General features: G+C 34.9%; 1 protein-coding gene across 4 annotated transcripts in view; it reads left to right on the top strand.

The window, feature by feature from the left end:
* LOC145983948 (cell adhesion molecule Dscam2-like) overlaps positions 1–17,086 on the top strand; it is a 796,725-nt gene extending 779,639 nt beyond the window's left edge. Inside the window, exons 29-34 of one of the 4 annotated variants that reach the window (XM_083117148.1) lie at positions 1,547–1,687; positions 6,815–6,973; positions 9,207–9,352; positions 10,362–10,575; positions 11,944–12,034; positions 15,984–17,086. In XM_083117148.1, coding sequence (XP_082973274.1) covers positions 1,547–1,687; positions 6,815–6,973; positions 9,207–9,352; positions 10,362–10,575; positions 11,944–12,034; positions 15,984–16,203 — 971 coding nt within the window. In that variant the 3' untranslated portion in view covers positions 16,204–17,086. Of the gene's footprint in view, positions 1–1,546; positions 1,692–6,814; positions 6,974–9,206; positions 9,353–10,361; positions 10,576–11,943; positions 12,035–15,983 lie in introns of those variants that run through there. The other 3 variants (XM_083117150.1, XM_083117149.1, XM_083117151.1) reach the window with 3 other exon arrangements.
* Positions 17,087–18,746: the final 1,660 nt, after the last annotated feature.

Genomic DNA, 18,746 nt, shown 5'->3' with positions numbered 1-18,746 from the left:
GGTTCCTTATCTCATTTTAATGCTTTTGTTCCCCTCCATAATCCCTGTAAGTCTGTTACATGATGACAGAAACACCCTGTATATGCAGGACCATGCACTATCCCCCTCCCCCTCCATCAGTGAAACATGTAAGAGGACGTTCTGTTATAAAATAGTGTTTTTACATCTTTTCAATTTTTTCCTCCATCTTTTTCCTTCAGGAGTCCTGGGTTCGAATCCTGGCCTAGGCATGGATGTTTGTGAGTGTCCATTCATCAATTTCATCGTATCATCACTCATCCCCATCTTTGCAAATTAGCCAAAAGTGGCACAAGAAGTGGAGTAAAATAAATCAATCAATCCATCTTTTTTTCTGGAATGGTGACACTTGTACTCGAAAGTTGTACTACTGAATCTCAAATAATTGTACTACTGAATCTCAAATAATTTAGAAAAAAAATCTTCATTCCTATGTAGATTTATAAAAAAAAAAAAAAAAAAAGGTAAAGTGTTCCCCTGTGCATAGCACCACGCCATGAAGGCGTATAGGGGGTGTGGGGGTAACGCCCCACACTTTCTTGATCCGGTCGTGAGTGGGGGTGATGTGATCAGCATCACGCCCCTGACCGCCTTTACCCCCCAGGGTTTCCCCCAGGTACCCATGTTATTCGACGCTGGGTAGGCGCCGGGGCCGCTTCCACCGTTAGAAAAGTTCCCGGATTTGAACCGGCCGGGGATCGAACCCGGGACCTTTAGCATGGTAGTCAGACGCGTTACCGACTGAAGTATAAAAACTGCCTCCCGGTGATCTTGGTGCAATTAATAAATGCCCTGTAATGTCTCTGATAGAGTCACAGTGGTCTAGTCATTAGGGTGTCTGACTGTCATACGGGAGATCCAGGTTCGATTCCTGGGGTGGCTGATCTAAGGTCAGAATTTTTCCGGCCTTGTCCCCATGTAAAGTGGCTCTGGGGCTCACCCAGCCTCAAATCAATAGGTGAGGGCAACTCTGGGAAGTAAAGGCAGCTGGAGGATGGTGCTGATCATGTCACCTCCAAAATAGCCAAGATCGAGAATGTATGGGGCCCTACCCCCACATCCTCTAAATGTGCCTTCATGTCACTGTGATATATGCCCCTTACCTTTAATGTCTCTGATATCTGTCATGCTGGTATTTGCATCAAAGCTGCAATAAGTACAAAAGATAAAAATCCTCTGTTCAAGCTAGGATCTTCCTGCCATGATTTCTCAGGTCAGTTTCTCTTCTCAAATTTCAGATTTCTCGGTTTCTCTTCATCAAACCTTTTTTCCTGAACTATCGGCACAGAGACTGATTTTTATTTATACATGTACAAAATCTCATGTCATTGATATCACCAATAACTCCAATGTAATTGCAAATAATTTTAGTGCACAAGCCCTTAGGGTGTAGAGAATTGTTCTAAAATCAGGAAATTTTGAATTAATTGATTTAAGAAAGTGTGTTCTGTACACAGCTTGGGGAAAAAATGGTTTCATCATGTTAGTAAACTAACATTTGTTTCATGTAATTTCCATTTTGTTTCAGGTACAGCTTCACCAAGCCTCAATCGTGTAGAAGTTCCTTCAGTTCCTTTTTATTTGGATGTAAAACTTATAGTTCCCATTATAGTATCAGCAATTACAGTTGTTGTTGCCATGCTGGGAGTATGTTTCTGCCTGAAGAAGAGTAAGTAGGTTGATCTCCAATTTTTGAATTTGACAATTGTAGTTTTTTTTTTATTCTATCACTACACTAAATTGTACTTGCAATGAATTTTGTAACATTCTTTTGTGTAGTTAGAATAAGCTTGCTTTTCTTATGCATGATGGAAAGTATTTAGGTGTGATTTTAGTTACTGTATGATATAAAACATATGAAACTTCTTGAATATGAAGTTGCAGAAAACACTGTGTTAGTTAAATCTCAATTTTGAGATTTTCCAACCTCTGTGGCAGAGTGATTAGCACAGCATGCCAGGGGTCCCCGCATCCGTGGGTGTTCTTTGCGAGTGTCCCTTCATTAATTTCATCTCTCATCCTCATCATTGCAATTAGCCAGAAGTTGCATAAAAGTGATAGTAAATAACAAAAATTAAATCAAATATATTTTGAGATTAACTAACACAGAAGAGGCTTTGTTGAGTATGAAATCTGTGTAATATCATTTCGAAATAAAATCCAGTCTAAATGGCACATGGCACTTATTGAAATATTTATACGTATTTATAAAATTATATGAATTATTTTTATGACATTATTTTGTGTAGTTAGAATAAGCTTGTTTTTCTTTTGCATGATGGAGAGTATTTGTGTGCTTTTTTTAGTTACTAGGCTACATATAATTTATATATAATGTAAAGGAAATAGGTAACAACTGCCAGTCACTGGAAATATTTTAATTTCATGGCTGTATCTTTAGATGTAGGTAAATTGATGGTAGAAACAAAAGAAAGTATTGGACCTGCAAGGTGACCGGGTCCAGAGCAAAGATAAAGTTGACACAGAAAAATGTGGTTCGCTCACCAGGCTTAGTAAAATGTGTAAGTGGTAGGGTGGTTGTGGGGTAATGTGAGGGGAAGAGGGAATGAGAGGTTGAGATGGGATTTGGTTTCGAAAAGTTACTTTGTGGTCTTTTTAAGTTGGAGAAGGGGGGGGGGGGTACACTCATGCAGGGTGTCTACCAGTCAAGAATGTCAAGAAAAAGACAAGAGATCTACAGATAGGTCAAGAAAGTCAAGAAATTATGCTTGTGGTCAAGAATTTTTGCTATTTTATTTTTTTTTACAGTATAGTGAATTTACATTGTTATATATCTGTACTGGGATTATTTATAAATCTAAAATTGTATTGAGTTGTGGTTAAGATTTGTTCAATTTGTTTCTTAAGAATTACATTGTTGCATGCGTGAATTTTTCAGAAAATATTAAACAATGTGGCCATTCTGTGTCAAGGATTAAGTCTGAAGTGTTAATTTTTACATGCCTTAATAATTAAAGCAAGTCTAAATATCTTGGTAACGTACAGCTTCAGTTTTCAGCTTCGGCCTTGTGGTAGGAGTTTTTCATTGAATAAAAATATCGATCTTCTTAATTTCCAACTATACCTAAGTAGGGAGCAATAAAATAAATGCTAAGAAATAGTGATAAAAAAGGCCAAGAAAAATGAAAGAAAGGTCATGAAAAAGTCAAGAATTTTGTATTTGTTATTTTGGTAGACTGCCTATCATGGCTGATATGTAGGATCTCTCCCAGGACTTTTGTACTGAGGTGTTGGTGGATTCTGGATGATTTCTACCCGGAAGCAACCCTTGAGACTGTTGGTAGGGATGGCAACAGTGAAGCCTTGGTTTTGGGTGGAGCAGTGGTTGTTGATCCTGATGTTGAGGGTTGTGAATGTCCCCCCCTCAGGTAAAAGTCACCACAGATGTTACAGGTAAAGACATAGATGAGGTTTGAGGTGTGACAGGTTCCATTTGGGTGGTTGGTAAATTTGTCTGTGACTGTGTGAATCCACTCCATCACTCATATATTTTGACAAGCCTGGTGAGAGAACTATGTTTTGCTGTGCCAACTGTATCTTTCCACTGAACCTATCAACCTTGCTTCTTTTTCTGCAAACTTTTACATACCTCTGAAGTTGTGGCTGCAAAAATTTAAAAGTGGTGTATGATCAGAGTATAAGGAAAAGGTTGATAATATGGAACTTTGAGCATTCTGCTTGGCACCATAGCAGTTCATGTGTCACCACATCAATTGACAACTTCAATGTCAGAGAACTGTTATTCACAGAAGTCAAGATTTTCTTGAAATCGCTGTTGTGTGGGCATGTATATGTGTCACGATACCCTGGTGAGTACTTCTTTCAAAGTGACAGATTTAGAGGCTGTTCTGTGATTATTGGAGACACTGGAACTAACTTATTTCCACTGGATGCCTAACTATCAAGGCCGATCACATCCTGGAGGAGCATGTGGTGTCTGCTTCTGTGGGTCCTGAATACTTCCTCGTACACAACAGTACCAAACTGCATGTTATGAATGTCTTCTGGGACTTCATGCATGAGCATCAAACATAAATTCTTTAAGCCATGGCCAACCATGAATCCTGACTAAAATCCTACCGAGCACATGTTTGATAGATGAGTTCACAGGCAGGCAGTCTAGCCATAGATTCTGTAAAGGTATTGGGTGGGTTTGTCGAAATTAGGGAAGTAGGGAAGTCGTGACTGAGGCTGTTAGATCAAAATAAGAACAAATACCCGAAACCTCAATATTTTACAAAAGTATTAATTTTGAAACGCTTGACGTGTTGTTCACATCGCCTCAGTCTCTCGCGAGAACCATAACTTATAAACGTTTACTAGAATGTCTAATAACACTAAACGATGAACAATACCGTATATGCATACATAGACAAATTCGTGACAAATCCACTCGTATCTGCCAAATTAGAAGTTAGACTTAGAGCGATAAATATCTCGAAATGAGCACAAACTTAGATCACTACAATAGCTGCTTAGAAATGATAATCCCCTTTATAGTATTTAACCCCTCCATTTATTTTATATGTGTTCTCATGTAATCAGTTATTCAAGGAACATATTTAGCAACACTGGAAAAACACAATTTATGATTATTTCTTTCTTATACCTAGATGGCAAATTGCAGATTAAATATGGAAGGCAATATTCGTAATGGTGTCTGTTGGTCTAATTTATTGTAACAACCTTCACGACATAATTGGCTGTTATTCTCATTCAACAAATACAATAGGGAAATTCAACACTGTAACAATAAATAATAGATGTGCCAGCGTCTTTTTGTTTTCTTACAAATCGTTCAAGATTATTTCGATTATACAATTCCAATCAACTACAAACAATGTATATTGTCTCGAGGAAAAAATAACGTTCCTCCAATTCAATTATTCCTTTAGAATTTAATAATAAATTTTCAATATTATGCATTCTACAGGTACATTTGCCCTAACCTTAATCATTAGTGATTTCGTGGCCTTTTATTTCTGAATATATCAACATAAGTCAAAATTTGGTGCTCTTACAATAAAAGGAGGATTAGTCACATTTGAATACAATGGACAAAAAACTCGCGATGATCAAGTCTACTCATGTCAATAATCCGCAAGAAAAGGTTCTATTTGAGACACATTACTATCAGTCCAACCATTTAATGGTCAGCATTGCCAAAATGACAAATTTATGTTACTTTTAGAAAACGTCTCAATTGGAGACCTTTCACTAATCTCGACGCTCAACTTTTATACCCGTCCAACAACCTATTTCTACGAAGAGATTCTAGAGTGGCATTTTTAGAGTAGCAATCAAAACATATGTCATCGATACATTGTTATCTCTTCCAAAATAACTTCACTATTCCAATTTCACTTCACACACAAATTACCAAACAAAGTACATACGTCAAACAAGTGGTCGTTTCTAAGTCGCCGAATGGAATATCAATTCTGGGAGAGCAAAACACATGTATTCCTTCCTTGTCAGCTTATTCTCCATGAAACCCTTCCTTCTTACTGACTGGATAGTTCAATCTGGTTCTGGTAAATTGGGTTACCAAACTTCCAAACCGGGGAGTTCTGACTACAGCTACTGAAGTTGAACCCGACGTGACATATCTCAACCAACACATTCTCTGATTCCAAAACTTCACAGATATTTGTCTTTCCGTGCAGCATTCAAATGTTCGTTCTCGTTAAATTGGGTCACCACAGAAGGTACTTTTAATTCTTCGCAGTAGCAATCGTCATTGCCATCTGTAATTACTTCTCTCCTAATGTTCCTTTATGAAACGAGAACGTAATCCTACCTTCTCCATAACTTCAGGTTGCAGTTTTCCCAATTCAAATGGGTTGAGTCAAACACATCGCTAGGCGTGATTTCGTAGAAATTCGTTCCTTCCTTAACACCGCCGAAAACTTCATGCTGATTGTAGAAGCTAAACTATAACTTGCGAAAGGGAAAGTTCTTCCACGTCATGGTCAGGCAACGTGAATAGACACGTATATAGCAGAACTAGGTCACGAACACGAAGCGATGATCCAACCTTGTCTGAAGCACCCTGTGACTCGATGCGTTGTGTTTGCAACCAATTCACGTAAGTGAGGAAGAGAGTTCGAGACCTCTAGCAGCGACTGGAGTAACCAATATACCAAAACAAAGACGTGACGCATTAGCGTACCAAAGAGATGAGGAAATATTGTGAGATTTTTATACGCGCCAAGAAAAATTGATAACAATTATTTATGCGAATTTATGCACGTAAGAAAAATGTCACAATTTCTAAACCTCTGATTAGAACCAACCTAGATGAAGGGATGAGCAACATTACTCACCATTTTTTCTGTGTGTGGAGGAGAGGATTTTTTTGTACACTTGATGTTTTATAGAAAAATAAGTAAGAAAATCACAGTGATTTTGTTTGTTCTGTAAATAAGCAATTGTAGTTGCATTTTTTGCTTTTCTCTGTAATGTGGCAGATGTTCGAAAACATGTTCCCTCTAATTCTTTTGGGTAATGTTGTTTTTAGCAGTTTTATTATTTGTACTATGATTAGAAGTAGTAGTAGTAGTAAAACTGGATATTACTATACTAAATTCATTGTGTATAGTTTTATATTGATGGTATGGAATAATATTTTTATTAATATTTCATTTAAAAAAAATAGAAACTTAATTTGAATTGTGTGTAGAATTTTTTAGTATTATTAATGTAGTTGTGGAAATTTTTCAGTTCAATTCATTTTTATGAATTTTTGTGTTGTGATTGACTGTTCTCGATCCAGAGCCTACTTCAGCAGAGACATCGAGTGTCCAGGAATCCCAGACAGCAGCAGCACTGGACAACCAACAGAACATGGAGCAAAGGGAACAATATTATGCGACAGTGAGGAAATCTCTCCGGTCACCAGTGAGGGATATGGGTACACTGGAACGGATACCAGGTAGCTAATAAAAATGTTTTTGTAGCTTTCTGTGGACATATGAACTTTATTTTGCTATTTTTGTAAATTTGTATTTCAAGTTAAATTAGGAATTAAGCAAGTAATATGTGGAAGGAATGTCACAGTAGGTTCATACAAATTGGAAATACTGTGGATATAATAAAAAATAGAACTAGAGATAAATTTGTTGCATGCAGTTTTAAGTATGACATTTAGTGGGAAACAAATTGATAAGTGCATGTGACACTGCTCCAAGACTTAATTGATTTTGTTTCATGGGTTTTGTCAAACTACTAAATGGATTCATCATACTCCTTTAAGTTAAAAAGGTAAACATAACTTTTCTGTTGTTTTATGATTGTGCTGTTTATATGAGCTGCAGTAGTGCAGTCGTTATGACGTCTGACCTGACTACCATGTGAGAGACTTGGGTTTGATCCCTGGCAGGAGAGAGAGCCGGGAATTTTTCCTCCTGTTCAAGTGGCTCAGGCATCGTATAAGGTGTGTACCTGGAGGAAACTCTGGGGCGTAAAGGCAGCCAGGGGCATGGGGCCCTAACTCCACACCCCCTGTATGCCTTCATGGCATGGTGCAAAGCACAGGGGAGCACTTTACTTTTTAACTGTTTATATCTGTTGTAATATAGAAATTATTTATTTAATATTGCTTCTAGAAAAAATATCCACTTTATGAGAGTGCTAATAATAGAATGAATAACTTAAAAGGATGTTAAACATGAGAAGCAAATTATGTAATTGTGTGTGTACTTTATTTAAGATATTATAAATTAGTTAAATTCACAGTGTGCTTTTTTACCTTAATTTAAATAAATTGCCGAGGAAAAAAAAGACTGAAATTGTCATTAGAATTACCTCATATCTAAACCTTATATTTTTGCTATCTGTTCACTCCTACATTGAGGTCAACCAAAACTTCAGACAAATTGGAAAAATGAGAAGATTGTATTCATCCCTAATGAGTGAAAGTTAGATGTTTACTATTGAGTGAGTGGAAAGTGAGATCATTTTTTAAATTTAATTATTTGAATGAAACTAGTCATTGACAAACCTGAATGACCCACCTTATGCAAGATTTTGGATCACAATGAATTTTTTTATAAAATAATGACTTGGAAGCATACTATGCCTTAAAACCTTAAAAGGTGGAAACTCATCATCTGCTCATACTAAGTAAGAACCACAGCAGAGTGAAATCTAATGATCACTGAGTCTCAGGCCTACTTGTCAGACAAAAATGTGTTGGTAGGAATCAGCCGATTTATGTTGGTTAATAATCTGAGGACACTTGCTCAAAAAGCAGGTTGGATGGAGTCGAGCCATTTTCCGTGTAAGGAAATTTAACATGGATGGCAATCATGTTTGCCATTATGTTTGCATAATGGCAAACATTATGATGCCATTTCTACAAGTGTGTAGCCTTTCACCTTTCCACCTTTGCATTTGTGCATCTGTGAAGGCGGATACTAAAAATCAACCAAAAATTAAAATGTAGGTTAGTTCTTCAGACAAGAAGGCTAGCATATTAAAGGAGTTTTATATGTTTTAACATTAATGTTAGGAATAGTGACGATGTTTTATAAATTTTGAAAAGGTTTTGGTTCTATAATTTTAAAGGGGTGTTATTAAAGCTTGGTGGATACAGCAGTTTGCGCTCTATTCCCTGTATTGAGACACTTGCTATTAATTACAATATTCTGGTACAATTCAAACTTACCACTTGCTTTATATGCTTTATCAGAACATGCTTCTGTGTCTGTTCTTCATAATTATGTCTAACTATCAATCTTTTCTACAGATGCAAATACCAACCCATGTCAAGAAAATAACATTATTTAGAAAAGTGTCACTTTATTCTGAAATCTGATTATTATTTTCTGCTTATCATTCTATGTAAAAAAATTAAGTTGCTTTATTCATAGAGTAATTGGTACTGAACCTATGAATTTGACATTGCTAAAATAATTAACTTGTATCCAAAATTGTATTGCTTGAAAATGTGAAAAATATGTGGATTACACACAAAGCCCACATAGAAGTACAGTCTGCAAACATATATACCTCTGGGTCATGTTTGAGACTAATGGTGAAATATCAGATAATTAAAAGCTATTCATTTTTATTGGTAATACTAATCAAACTTAAACAACAACAACAAAAATAAAAACTCAGCCCTCCTGATAGTACTTTAATTGAAAATAATGATTATATTTCAGAATACTCGGAAGACATATACCCATACGCCACATTCGAACTGAGCGAGCCAGCAGTGGAATCTCGTTGCACATCAGCCGCCCCTCTTCAGACATTCGTGTATCACGATCCTCATCTATCTGCCACGGAGACACTGCAAGTACGAGAGGTTGGCACAACTAATGTATTTATACAATACATAAACTACAGAAGAAATAAATACTCAAAATATGAGTGGAGAAAGGATGCTACATTTTCAAATCTTACAAAAATTTAAAAAAAGAAAATGAATTCAGATTGATATATTTGAATGTAACAGCATGTATTGGCTGTTCAGGAAGTCAGGCATACTTTAGTTGTTCCTGTACATGTTGAATAATTGGCATTTTAAAATTTGGTATCTTTCAATCAATCCAATAGCATGGCAGAATCTATGTACATGTTGCTAATTAATGAAACAAACAGATTTTCCATCCTATACCAAAGGTTGAAAAGCATCTGGGTAACAAGAGAATGTCATGGTACAGAATTTACACTGCCTAAAGTCGTATGTTAACATGAATCGTTTATTACTATGTTATAATTTCAAAATTATTAATTCTATTCTTTCAAATTAGCATAAATTATAAGTATGGAACCTTGAACTGAAATTGCATCTTAATAAATTTTTCCTTTTGGCTTAGGTTTTGTAAATTTGCTTTTTTAAAGCATAGGGAATATTTTTAATGGGAAATCTGTAAATACACTGTATTTAAATTAGAAATTGGGAAATCTTCTATGGATGTACATTCTCTGCTTTTAGTTGCATCATGAAACAAAAGGAAATTCAAAATGTTAAGTCAAGAAAATTGATTGCAACACAACCCCCTACCATTTTTTCTCATATATTAGGTTAATGCCACAAAAATATATTTAGAACACTACAAGAATGTTGATGTCAGGCTTATATATGAAATTAAAAGGCATTTAAACTAATGAAGTTGATGTCTGAAGTATATATGGAGATGCTTTTTATCATGCACATCAATGAATTTATATTTACAAATTTTTCAAAGTTGTTGAATTTTTTAAAAAAAGATATGTATGAGGATAGATAAAAATACCTAGGTATTGTACTTTTTGTTAACTGAATGACTGCATTAAAACTTTTCCTTCTAATTTGGCCATTCTGTTTGCAGTCTGACTCTGACCATTATTCCAAAGTTCGGAAATCAAGGCGAAAATCCAAATCATTCAAGTCTGAGAGTGAAGAGTACGACACTCTGGGGTCAGACAGTGATACAGAACAAGGTACCTCAAGTCGGACAGAGTCCTCGAACCACCTTGATGATCCAGGCCCAAGTAAAGAAAGGTCAGGGTCCCAACAGCTTGTGCGCCGCAGTAGATTTCATAGTAAGTGCTTCAGACATCAATTCCATTGCATCGTGTCGTGTCTAAGATTCCCTCCCTTCCCGTTGGTTGAAAGCAACAAGATCATCATTTAATATTTACTCGTTATCATTCAATTATAGTCTTCTAAAGTTAAACTGTCATGACAGATTTTTTAAAAAATACACAGCTAATATTTTAGAGAGGATCTGAATGATAGCTGGAAAAAAATGATACTGTATAGGAAAACGTTATAAGAAATGTCAGTATTCTGCAGCAGCAATATATAAAGGATGTAGTAAATTGTTTTACTGCTTATATAGGATGAGTACTCTTATCTGTGTAATACATGATGCTTCTGAAGTCAAAGAAATGCATTTTCACATCAGGATAAGTGGTGTGCAAACTAGTTTTCAATCATCAGTCAGCATTTAGAGAATTTTGACTGATGAACTGAGTACTTATAGCCTTAAAGAATATTAGCGGTGGACTTATATGAAAATATAATTGATACCAAAAAACTGATAATCAGTTTTATAACTGATAACCCATCTAATTTTAAATAGTAGGGACATGACAGATTAATTGATATTCCATCAATATTGGCCAATATCAGTTTAATCAGAGTATATGTAAAATTAGCAAATAAGCAAAATTTTACTTATCCAATATTCTGTAAGTAATGTGTAATTTTGTTCAAATTTGTGTCTTTTCTTTTTGTTTGTTTGTTTTTGGTGAATAAAGCTTGTTTTTGTAAGGGAAATAAGACAAATAGTTTGTTTGAGACATCAACCCTATTGTAGTCTCACTTGGTTACATACATTAATTAAGGAGTGAGTGAACCATTCATTTCGTTCATAGAACATTAGAAATTTTACATCAAATAAGTATAATTGGTAAAAATTTAATATTGATCCATCCATAATAAACAGCAAATATTCTCATTAATTTATCTCCTTAATGAATGGGGGTAATGACTGCAATAGGTTTGGTCTCATTATTATGTATAAGTAAATAGTCTGTAACGGATTGCATCATTCTATATTGTTTTTATTTTTTTGTTAATATATAAGTTACACCATTGCTTCTAAAATAAATGCTTAATATGCATATTTTTTTTACAAAGGTAAAACATGTGATCACATAGTGTAAAGGTATTATTCAAGTTCTTCACTAAGTTTTACCCATATTGTAACTAACCAGTATAATATCAGAATTGATAAATTTTGATCTGTAATCTATCAGTAAATATTTCTTAGTGGTGCATTCATAGTATAAATATGGTTTTGTGTGTTTCACCGTACGTAAAATTTAATTGCTTAAATAATTAAACCATCAAAGATTTTAGACTCACAACAAATAATATCTTAGATTCTCTTAAAATTTTTCCAGACCTCTTGTACCATGGACCAGAGTCTAGCACATCCACAGAGCCCTCGCCAGTATTCGAACGAAAATCTTTCCCTAGGAGAGGACGAACCAAGTAAGTTTAGGAGTAAAGATTTTTCAACTATTTTGCTTTGACTGATACACTATAATGTCATATCACCACAGTAAATAGAATAATATAATGAACATTGAAGTTACTATGTACTTTATAAATCTTTTGCAGAAACAAGTTCATGGAAAGAAATGTGCACTAAATTGAGATGCTGCAGTTGATTAAATATTTCTTACAAATTAACCTTTCACCAGTAGTGGGGCCTCTAATTTTGCACCATCATTCTCAATTTACCAAATACATTACAGTGTTACGATAATGTAAATGCTCCCTTTAAGGATGAAGTATATGTCAACAAGGCAATGTCAGTTCTCATTGAGGCTTGTACCAGTGTACCGCCTCAACGATGCATGCTACATTGAAAATTCAAGCACGTTATATTTAAAACCTCATATTTCCAACAACTTTCCCATCTTTCCATTTTTCGCCATCTGCACTAATAATGCAGTTTGTCCTATGGTTTCAGACTTTTGAAACATCTTGTATATATACAGATTATAAAAAATTGAACTAAGATTATTTTGTGGGCTTAGTCTGACACTATTTTTGATGCCACCGTTGAGTTCTGCAACCTCCAAAACATAAGGTTTGATCTCAAACATGATCACATATCTGAAAGGGTTATTTTTAGACTTTTCGTGGCTCTATTGGCCACCATATCTAATAATATTTGATAAAGTGGGTCTTTTTAATTTCTTATCATAATACAGATATAAACTGCAAATTAGGTGGAAATAGGATGTCATGAATGATAAATAACTGCAATGAACAGGAATAGAATCTTGGTCATGACCACCATTACAGACAAAGGAGGGGTTAACAACTTGGGGTCTGGGGCATTTTAGGTTCGGGAATTAATGTAGTATCCGCCCCCCAAAGGGCACATTCTCCGCCGGAAGTGAAATATTCTTCCACGTTTTCTTGCTTTCCAACCGCATTACAGTGATAAATGGATAATTTAGGCTCATATGACAAAGCAAAGGAAAGAAAATCATATTTTGATGAGAATTTAATTTAATTTTTATATTGATTTATTTCCTGCTACAATGTTGTTCAAGTTCACAGTTGAGGAGACAAAGTCCAATCTCAAAAGTCTAAATTAGTTTTCTAAGACATAAAAGTATATGCTTTGGCAGTTGTAGAATACATGGAAGAAAGCCTCCTCGATGGCATAGTGGTAATGTCATTGCCTTGTAACCAAGGTCCTGGGTTTGGTACCCGGTGGAGGTACATAGTGGTTTGGATCCCACTTTGAAGTGTAGGTCCAGTCCCAATTGGCCTATCTGTGCATAAAGTGGACTTAAAACAAAAACTAAGATGTGGAAGAGATGGAAGTTCTTTCTCTAAGAAGAATTGGTCCTCCCCCCTTCTGTTTTTTAATATGCAAAGTGAGTGATAGCATATTGGTTTACATAATGACCTTATAATCAAGGGGTTCCAGTTTTTTTTCCCCAGTGGAGGCACATTGCACAACAGTTTATATCCCACTTGAAATTTACTGTCAAAAACGTTTATACATAAAGTTTTGTCATTGGAATGATAACCTTTCCATGTTGAATTGTTTGGACTTTTTACCACTGTACTTGGTTTCTTATGAATACACCAACGTTTCAGAGACTGATTCTGTCTCTGTCTTCAGCGTAGTGTATTTTTGCTATGTGGCCATATTTGTCCGTAATCCCTAAACACAGATTGTGTTTGGGGAATTCGTCGATATGAGCAGTCAAAGCATGAAGTGGGAAAGATAGCAGAATACCTGGAAACTGAGACAACCTGTGTCTGAAATGGTGTATATAAGAAACCAATTACAGTGGTTACAAGTCCAAATAATTCAACATGAATCAAACACTGATCAGCTACAAAGAAGAAAAAAAAAACATTTGATAGAGTTTACACCTATGTCAATTGCAGTGGAATTGTACTCTTTGTTGTTTTCCACACTAGTTTCAGATTTTTTTTGATTTTTTTTCTTCCACTAGGTGAAAGCTACATGTGGTAAGGTGGCGAGATGAATCTGGTGTTAGGAGTTTTGTAGGAATTTCTGTACATGCATTTAATCTGTTCTTCAGGTTAAAGGGTCGAAGTTGTGGGGCATCTAATATTTATTGAAACTACATTAACACATCTCACTGTGACTGTGTTATTTCTTTCAGAGAGCTCAATAATGCTTATTTCTTGGGATACAATTCTTTTAATTTCAATTTGGTGTGAATTTCTCAGCAGGTAACACTGATATTTGCTGCGAGAGTTTTATATGATTCTAATTTCTTGAAAATATTTTTAAAGAAATTCAGCATTTTAACACTTTCTTTCTCTATTTCTGATATCATGTTTTACCATACTTTTGAGCAGGAATTGTGGGTACTGGAGAAAATGCAGTCTTTAATTGGTTAGATATGTATTATTTTTTGGTGTAAAACAATATTTATTGTGAAAACTTGAAGCAGAAAAATGCCTGAATTCCTGGTAATTTAATCTAGCCCCAGGTTTTATTTATTTAGTTGCATTGTTAGAATTCATTGTTCTGCCAGTGCTTTGCTGTGCAGTTACAGTAGTTTTTTTTTCAGGACATATTACTGACTGTCTTTTAAATACAGTTTTCCTAACAATAATTTATCACCCATAGGCAGTGTTGGAATTAAGATGAGACAGGAGTCTTGCAATTGCTTCCCTTTTGTGTTTGTTTTCCAAGATCTGCATTTTAAAGTTTTGTAGTTCTTCTTAAAAGTTTCATATTTTTAAGTTTCTTTTATACAGAGGAAACTGAATCATAGGTTCTGTCACTCTTTTTATGTTATTATTCTCAATGTGCATTAAATATTAGTGCTCAAGATAAAATCACACGACACTGAATTTGGACATACAAGGTGGTTAGGATTATAATCCCCTTACTCAGAGCCCTCTAGAGCCAATTTGAAGCAACATATTGTGGTGTGATGAAACTTGGTCTACTATGCAGACCATGGAGAAGCAAATGCCAACAAATTAGTGCAAGATGTGGTACTAAAATAATGGGCTTCAGATGACTCTGAGTAGGGGAAGTCTAATGTTAACCACCTTGTATATAATACTAGTATCTCGATTTTTTTCTGAAAAACAGGATAATCTTAAAAACTACAAATATTAAGTGTGTTCTTTATAAATAGGCCTGAAATATTAGTCATATTGAAACAGCTTTAATTTATTTCAGAAATATTATTAGGTAAATCATAACACTTCTAAAAGTATCAAAATGTGAAAAGAGAAATTTGGAAGTCCTCTCCCTTCTATATACTTCTGTTCGTAAACTGCCTGAACTAAACTACACCTTGGGATGTAGATGATTCAACTAGAACATTTGTAGATCAGGTGTTATATTTCTTTTATCTTGACCTCACACAGTATAAGTCTCAGAGCTCAAGTTTGGTTTCAGTGTCATTTAAACTCAGCCTTTGAACTCAAGCTTGACCTCAGCCTCATGTAATTTCTGCATTTTAGCTCAAGTTTGCCCTCAGTCTCATGCAATCTCTTCATTTGAGCTCAGATTTGACCTCAGCCTCATGCAGTCTCAGCCTTTGAGCTCAAGTTTGGCCTCAACCTAATATAGTCTCAGCCTTTGAGCTCAAGTTTGGCCTCATCCTCATGCAGTCTCAGCATTTGAGCTCAAGTTTGCTCTCAATCTCATGTAATTTCAGCCTTCAAACTCAAGGTTGGCCTCAACCTTGTGCACTCACAGCATTTGAGCTCAAGTTTGGCCTTGGCCTCACAAGGCTTCAGCCTCACATATTTCACAGGTGCTGAACGCCTCTGAACACACAGGTTTTTTTTTTTTTTGTAAATGTTTTAGTTTTTCCCAATTTTCCTCCAGTACGTTTACATAAATAAATAATTTCAAATTAATTCCTTGACATTATGAACAGCTGAAACAGACTTAATTTGTTCATTCTTACAGGATGTTACAGCTGGCGCGTTATTCCTTCGAGGCATCCAGGTCAAACTCGAGGGACTCCCCTTTCCTATATGCACCCAAGTTGGACCCGCCCACAGGATTCTCAGACTCCATTGAGCTGAGCGAGGCTGAATGTGACCTTGACACTGCAAGAGGGGTCAAGATATTGTCACATCGAACACCACGAGAAAGGAGAAGTAGAGACTATACAATAGCTGTCTGACCTGCTCAGTTCAAGACTTTCAATGGAAAGTGGGAGACTGGAATGTGCCATAAAATTTGGACACTATTTAATTTATTTTGGATGAATTTACTATTGAATATGTTGAAATGTGCCAGTGTGTTCTAACTACAAGATTGAATTAAACATATATACAGCATACAATATTTGCGACATGAATGCAGACAAGATAAGATTGTGATATCCATTAATATGAAAGATGTATGCCGAGGTGACGAGAAGCAGTCAATGAAAAGAAACTGTGAAATCAAATTTAAACTGCTTGATATTTGCATCATGAGCAGTGAACAACAATTTTATTTGAAATGGAAGTGTAAAACTTACATATTTAGCACAATTCATTCACATAATAAATTATTTAGGAACAATATCCATGGTGCATTCAAACCTTCTCATGCAAGATCAGGAAGTGAACACGAGGAATGAATCATTTGCAGGTTATATACTGAAAGCTCACATATTTTAAATATTAACTGTGTCACCACTACAAACTTTGTAACTATCAACCTGGATTACTGGTTTTGGGTTTGAAACATATTGTTCACTGCTTGTATTATTTACAGAATCAACTCTTAAAATTTTATGCTGATATTTCACATAAATTTATGTTTTTGTGGATTATTTTAAAATGTAACACATAAGCCATATTTTCCAAGTATAATAAATATTGAAAGTATTTTCTGCTCCATGGCCACTGCCAGCATGAACGTTTGTGTGTCACGTCAGTCAACTCTAGAAATTCAAGGACAGTGAAATTGATATAAAGACAATGGAGGTGATTATAAAAATACATTTTGAAATAAACTTTTGTAACTGTGTTTCAATATCTTCAGATTGACTCTTCTGTATTTTACACATTGAATTATTTTGGAATATCATAGTGAGTTGATGATAAAAATGCCATTTAAATAAATCTCTTGAGATGTCCATTGAAAACCTGCATTTGTGATCAAGCAAACTTGTTGATGGATAATAACATTTTGAAACAAGAAACTGTTTTTATTTGGATGCATATGCACCCTGATGGATACCAGATATGGAAAGTAAAAAAACCTCGATTATGTGCTTTTCAGATGCCTTTTATAATGTTCATATCATGTTGCTTTTTCTTCATGTATGTACATATTGCTTGTATTGCAATGTTGTATGTTTTTTTTATGTAATGTTTTGGGAAAACACGTGCTACTTTCATCAGGCATTTATCAATATTTGTAGTTTGATCAATGTTTCAATTATAACAAGAGAATAAATTTAACAAAAACAAAAAATAAACTGTTATACAATTAATCTTGTCATAAATGTTACATTGTTGGAGCTTAACAACTCGACTGTGAAATAAGAAACCATAACTTCGACTGAAGATGTTATCAAATTTTAATTATAAATCTTGACATCATCAAGTAATTCAAAATTTTCTTCTGTACAAAGTTTCTTGATCTTTTCAGTTGGATTAAATTTCAAAGGTGGTGGCTTACCCCACTTGTGGGAAAGAGAACTCCTATGTGGGTCCACATTGCAATTCTCATTATTTAATTTCTTCCTGTATTCTTTTGCAATGAATTAAGTCTCTCGCACATTTCAATCCATGTCTCACATTACCCGTTTCAGGAACAGGCTTGTCAGCTCTCATTATCGAGGAGAGGCATATGATTAAAAAGAGAGTAAAGTTTTGAAATAGATGGAAGGCTTCATTCATTACAAAAGAACACTGGAAGAAATGAAATTGTGTAAATAGCAGTATGGACTCACTATGGAGTTCTCTTTTCCACAAGTGGAGTAAGCCCCCCATCTTTGAAATTTAATTCAGCCAAAAAGATCAAGTAACTTGTAGAGAAGATGAATTTGAACTCCCCGATGATGTTTCTTGGTTGGTTGAGTTGGTGTTTTAAGTCCACTTTATGCACAGTAAGGTTAATCGAGACTGGACCTAAAGTTTAAAGTGGGATCCAAACCACTATGTCCATCCACCAGATATAGAACCTTGGATCCCATTATCTGATGATGTTAAAATGCATAACGAAAATTTTTTTGTAAGATCTTCAGACAAAAAATGATTGCTTATTTCACAGTAATTATTTTGCTCCAAAAATGTAACATTATTGAGAAGATTCATTGCATAACTGTTTGTTTTTCATTTCTGTTAAATGTATCATATTGTAACTGTAACATTGATCAAATTACAAATAAATATCTGGTGAAAGGGATTGTGTGTTCTCTCAAAACATTACATCAAAAATCGTGTTTAAATACTTGTAAAAATATCAAACTACAAGGAGAAGACTCATATTTCAGAAAGGTAAAATGTATATATAAATCCTAAAATTGTAAAATCCAGAAAGTAAAATCGAGGTTCCACTGTATTATGTTTACATGAACTGAGGTATTACAGCCAATCAAAGCAAACAACTTTCCTTGATTAACTTTGCCATGCTTAAAGTTTTATCTTGTATGTACGGACTCAAAACTTTCCAAGGCAAAAGGTAGGTAGGTAGGTTATGGTTTGTTATTGACAGAAATGACACACT

Source organism: Lepisma saccharinum, chromosome 2, assembly GCF_977018435.1.
Source record: "Lepisma saccharinum chromosome 2, izLepSacc3.1, whole genome shotgun sequence".
NCBI lineage: Eukaryota > Metazoa > Arthropoda > Insecta > Zygentoma > Lepismatidae > Lepisma > Lepisma saccharinum.
The sequence above is the reverse complement of the archived record's forward strand: the minus strand, read 5'-3'. Positions and strand labels throughout refer to the sequence as shown.